The sequence below is a fragment of the Colossoma macropomum genome, unplaced genomic scaffold (assembly GCF_904425465.1).
Source record: "Colossoma macropomum unplaced genomic scaffold, Colossoma_macropomum, whole genome shotgun sequence".
Lineage (NCBI taxonomy): Eukaryota > Metazoa > Chordata > Actinopteri > Characiformes > Serrasalmidae > Colossoma > Colossoma macropomum.
In genome coordinates, this window is record NW_023494810.1 from 30,407,132 (window position 1) to 30,412,843 (window position 5,712).

The following is a 5,712-nucleotide window of genomic DNA, read 5'->3' on the forward strand; positions in this document are numbered from 1 at the left end:
AGAATGGAACTGCTGCACCATTTAAGGTGGAACGGGACAATTCGAACAAGAAGCTGGCGAATGGGAGAGTCGACTTCAGCCTCGTCCTCAACAAGCCCCTCAGGTTCCTAACACATCCTCTCTATTTGTTTTCTCTCAATGTTCAGAATGGATTTTCCCATGTATGTGTACAAACCTCGGAGAGGGATGAAACGAGGAGAGGACAGCAAGGTACGGAAAACAGTGCACTAACTACTTAATCCGTTACTGTTATCCATGCAGCTTAGTTGTTTAGCTTTACCTCCACTAAGTATTTGTGCATGCAGGTCACTGAGCAGGCTGCATAGACTCCTGAAAGTTTTCACTTTCAGATAGTTTTGCATGAAAATGCGTTGTTTTTAATGCCCTTTTTTAACGTACGTTTTCTCACAGGACACCTATAAGCTGCCCCACCGTTTGATTGAGAAGAAGCGACGTGACAGAATAAACGAGTGCATCGCGCAGTTGAAGGATTTGCTGCCTGAACACCTTAAACTCACTGTAAGTATATGGGCAGTGCAGCACAGGAGCTCTTCAGCACCACCTAGTGGTCGTTGCGGAGCAGATCATGTTCATTCCTTCCCTCATTTATTTATTCCCTAATTATTGTGATGTGACATTTTAAGTTTTATTTACTCACTCCGCTCTGTTGTTTGTGTTGCCTCCAACTTCATCAGACCAATATATACAAGTGCAAGGAAGCGGATAGTTTGTGTATGTATTGTGCTAAGAAGTTGAAGTTGTGCAAAGTTTATGTGAAATGGAGGTTCACAAAAAAAATATCAGTTCAGGAAGAAGTGTTAGGCTTTTTTATATGTTTTTAGATAGTTTTTTTTATTGCATGCCCGTTGCATCTCGGTTGCCCGCGCGGTAGAGGGTTCGTCCTCGGCGAGGCAGCTGAGAGCGTTACATAAGAAAGATCAACATGCTTATCGGAGTGCTTCCTCTTTTAGACACTGGGCCATTTGGAGAAGGCCGTGGTGCTGGAGCTCACGTTAAAGCATGTGAAAGCGCTCAACAGCCTTCTGGAACAGCAGCAGCAACAGATCATTTCTCTCCAGAGTGGAATTCAAATTGGTAAGTCAGATGCCGAAAGTTAAAATAAACACTTTCGCTGCTCATTGCAGACTGACGTAGCCCAACAAGGCCTTTTTTAAAGTTTATTGTTTAAAAAACCAAAGCTGTTGTCATGCCTGCCTGGCCTTTCCAGCAATGTGATCCGTGCTCGCAACTTCTGTCGCAGTCTGTTGTGCATGATCAGCAGAACATTGTTTTGTGATGGAGATAATATGCAACCTGTCGAAAGGGGAGAAACCCGAGGCATTGGTCTCATACGTGTTCTGCGTTTTGTGTGTGTTGCAGGGGATCAGCCTAATGGCAGCACTGAGAACAGCGAGGAGATGTTCCGCTCGGGTTTCCATCTGTGTGCCAAGGAGGTGCTGCAGTATCTGGCCAGCTTGGAGAACACACGGGACCTGACCCCGACACACATTGTCAACCACCTGCACAAAGTGGCTGCTGAGCTGCTGCATCGTCCGGTCAGCCCCCGCCTGGAAACTCCCTCACCCAGCCGCAAGGGCCAAGAGGCCCGGGAGAAAGTGGCTGTCTCACAGCCTCGCACGCCTGAGGGCCACGCCAAGAACTGCGTCCCTGTCATTCAGAGAATTTACCACCCTCAGGGCAGCGAACAGAGTGGCAGCGACACGGACACGGACAGCGGCTATGGAGGCGAGCTGGACAAGCGTGACTCCAAAGGCCAACGGGCTAGCTACTACAGCAAAGAGGGCATGGAGCTGAAGCATGGCCGGACGGGCAGCATCAAGGAGGAGCGAGACGAGCCCCAGGCCAAGCGGGTCAGATCGGATTCATCTGAGGACGAGTCTCTGTCGAGTCACGACTCACACGGTGGGTACGTGAGCTTTTCGCCGCACCAGCCGCCGCTCTGCATGCCCTTCTACCTCATCCCTCCTACCGCGGCTGCCGCCGCCTACCTGCCCATGCTGGAGAAATGCTGGTACCCAGGGGGCATGCCTGTGCTGTACCCAGGCATTGGGGGCTCCACGGCTGGGTTATCTCCTGAAAAACTGCCCTCATCACTGGTCATGTCCCCAAGAGTAGCTTCCCCAGCTACCCCTCAGACCCCAATGGACTCTCCCGCTCTTCTTCAGGCCCTGAAACAGGTGCCCCCCTTAAACCTGGAAACCAAAGACTGAGAACTGTATGAAAGGTGCCCACCTCCCCCCCCATAAAATTGCCCACAGCTCGCCCTCTGAATGTTCTGGGTGTTGAGAGCGGAACGCTGATGGAGGATACGCTGATGGAGGGGGAAAGATGATGAAGAGTGGTCTTCATCGCCATTGCCGCTGCCGCTGCCCCTCAAGCCCCCCCCCCTCGCACCACCTGCCCTCTACACACACACACACACACACACAGAAACAGCTCAGCGGCCAACTCCCTCCCTCCACCACCGGCACAGACACACGCGAGTCCACGTGGAGACGGACGCACGCTGGCCACCACGCTGAGCAACGGGAGACGAGAGGAGGCCCAGAGCGCAGCGTTTTGAGTCACTGTGAAGGAGGCGATTCATAAAGGACACTGAATTGTCCGGTTTGAAGAAGGACCGCGCCGAAGGGACATTCTGCTCCCTGCAGTTGTGCTGAATGTTTGAATTAAAAAAAATACGTAAATGATAAATAAATAAACAAACAAAAACAAATCCAGAATGTGACGTGCAGACAGCCCCTAAAAAAACAACAAGGACTCTGCCCTTTGCACACATCTTTCTGTTTTGAATGTAAACAATATTACAAAAAAGGTAACTAGAGAAACCCCTGTAGATGCTGCTGCTTTGTTTTTTTGGATGTTTTATCTGTGCTGCAGAGAAAACCGAGCGAGGCTTTCACACTGTCCGGACTCTGTGGCTGCTTTAAATAAAGACTTATCCTCTTAGCCTAGAATGCTACCAAATATCGGTCTGCTTTAGTTGACCAGAGCTATCACAGAAAAACGACGGCAACAAACACCCCATCTCTCCCCATCTCCGAGTCACCGGTTGCCCCTGCGAACTGAATCCCTCAAATGCTCATAAATACACAGGTGGGGGTGACATCATCAGCCCCAAAATGGGTCACTCATGTAAATACGGAAGAAATGTAATCGCAACCGCTTTTTTTTTTTTCTTTTTGTTCTTTGTTTTTGTTTTTATTTTTAAGAACAAAAGAGAGAGAGAGAGAGAGATTGTAATTCATTATTGTTTGTGCAAGTAGATGGGGTACTTGTGAGGTAACTACGTCATGTAATTCATTTGTTTATACTACTTGTACATCTATATTTTTGATACACGACCCACAAGTGTGTTGGCATTGCGGGGAAAAAAAAAAAAAGAAAAAAGAGGGGAGTTCCAGACTGGCTCATGCCGAAAGCAGAGAGAGATCGTGTACATAGCACCGGGTGAAGTTGGATCTGCGTCATGCTCTATTCATTTCTGGTCAAATTAAGACAGATCTTTTGTTCATGCTGTTGCCTTTTACTTGTTTAAAAGCAGTAAATTTATGACGAATATCGAAATTTTTAATTCTGGATTCTGCAGAGAAGCAAGGAAAGTGAATGTACAATGTTTAAACAATATATTAGTTTTGTATAGGAAGAGGTACTTGGGATTTTTATTTTGGGACCTAACAGAAGGTTGCTTGATGTATATATTTTGTCAAGATTATTGTTGACATACATTAAAAAAAGTATTAATAAAGTTTTTTTTTTCCTGTGGAAGTGCTGCATGTGTGGCCTCGTCTTTTGAAGCCATGGAGCTGTGTTCCTGAACGCAGCTTGTCCTTATGTAATAACTTACATAACCTGCCGTGTAACACTGTCTGTGTAAATCATGTGGACACGGGATACGATATCAATCAGGCCTCGCATATTCCTACCACTCTAACAACTACACAGGAGTTTTATTTATGACTGAGCGCATTTATTGGTGTCAGATTAAACTCTGCACAACACTTCCAACTGGCCATGAGCAGATACACCAGTTCTTACTTATAAATTTTTCAATACTGCTGTGAAGAAGCAAACCGACCAGAGCACAAACAGTGCACAACCATAATAACCCAAACCCAACCTCCTTCAAAATTGGCTGCTTGGCCTGTTAGTAGTCCTAAAAAATTCAAATATGTATGATTGCATCTGTCTTTATATACGACATGCCTTTATTATAGCATTAATAAACTTGCTATTTCATAGGCATTATGATATTTCCATCCTATTACTGCAGTAATACATTCATTTTAACATTTAACATGCATTATAAGATGTATTACACCATACTTTACCCATTATTGAGATATTAATATGCATTATTCACAGTTTAATCGTTTTATTGCTGTATTTCATACATTATAACACTTAGCATGCTTTATTACACTTTTATTATGCTATTAATATGCATTATTACAGTTACTTGAGTATTACATTTGTTATAGCAAACTTGAAAAATGTGGCGTTCGCGATGGTTAACGCTAAGACTGCAGTGTGAACCTTTCAGACAGTGCTCGACTCAAAAAATCATGTTTCTTTTAGGAATATCGTTTTACCAAATAAAACCCAACACATTTTCGGAGCTTCTCCACGGTTGACCTGGGTTCAGGTCAGAGCGCGCGCCCGCCGCTGCGTGTGCGCGCAGCTTTTACGGGAGCTCGACGTCATGGTCCCCGTGTGTCACGTGTATAGCCACGCTGCCGCGCCGTGACCGCCTCGCCGCTGCCGATTGGCCGACGTAACTCTAGGATGCCGCTGATTGGCTGAAGCTGCGCCTCGCGTCCGCTGATTGGCCTCTTCGCTAGGCAGGGTCTGTTCACGAAGAGAAACAACAACTGAATCCAATAATAATACAATCATTTTTATGTAGCGCTTATCGTTTTATTTACAACACGTCAAAGTAAAAGATTGGAAAGATAAAATGGTTCAAGTGAAGTATATTTTACAAACAATCGTAGAAAACTCTTAAAAAGATGGTTCTTCAAGGGTTCTTTAGTAAAGAAGATGGTTCTATATAGAATCATGAACACTCAACAACCGTTTCCATGATTAAATGGTTCTATGCATCATGAAATGGTTCTTCAGATTGATAAAGAATGTGCTGAAGATGGTTCTTTATAGAACCCTTTTGAAAAGGGTTCTATGCAGCACCAAAAGGGTTCTCCTATTGTGACAAGCTTGACATCGCAACAGTAGAAGAACCCTTTAGGTGATGTATAGAGACCTTTTCAAAAGAGAACCATCTTCAGCACATTCTTTATCGTAGAATATGAACACTCAGAGAACCCTTTGCATGATTAAAGGGTTCTTTGCATCATGAAAGGGTTTCTCAGATTGATGGAGAATGTGCTTCAGATGGTTCTATATAGAAACTTATTGAAAAGTGATCCATATAGCACCAAAAAGGGTTCTACTATTATGACAAGCTTGACACCGTAACAACAGAAGAACCTTTTTGGTGCTGGAACCCTCTTCAAGAAAGTTGTATATAGAACCATCTTCAGCACATTCTCCTTCAATCTGAAGAACCACTTCACAATCCAAATCACCATATTGTCATGCAAAGGGTTCTTTGAGTGTTTATGGTTCTATATATTTTCTTTATGGAAGAACCATTGAAGAGCCATCATTTTTAAGAGTGTATTTAGAACCATG

General features: G+C 44.6%; 1 protein-coding gene across 1 annotated transcript in view; it reads left to right on the forward strand.

The window, feature by feature from the left end:
- The window catches only part of bhlhe40 (basic helix-loop-helix family, member e40), a 4,378-nt gene extending 589 nt beyond the window's left edge, over positions 1–3,789 (forward strand). Inside the window, exons 2-5 of the mRNA XM_036559236.1 lie at positions 147–210; positions 412–519; positions 972–1,095; positions 1,381–3,789. Coding sequence (XP_036415129.1) covers positions 147–210; positions 412–519; positions 972–1,095; positions 1,381–2,231 — 1,147 coding nt within the window. The 3' untranslated portion in view covers positions 2,232–3,789. The remainder of the gene's footprint in view (positions 1–146; positions 211–411; positions 520–971; positions 1,096–1,380) is intronic.
- The last annotated feature ends 1,923 nt before the right edge of the window (positions 3,790–5,712 follow it).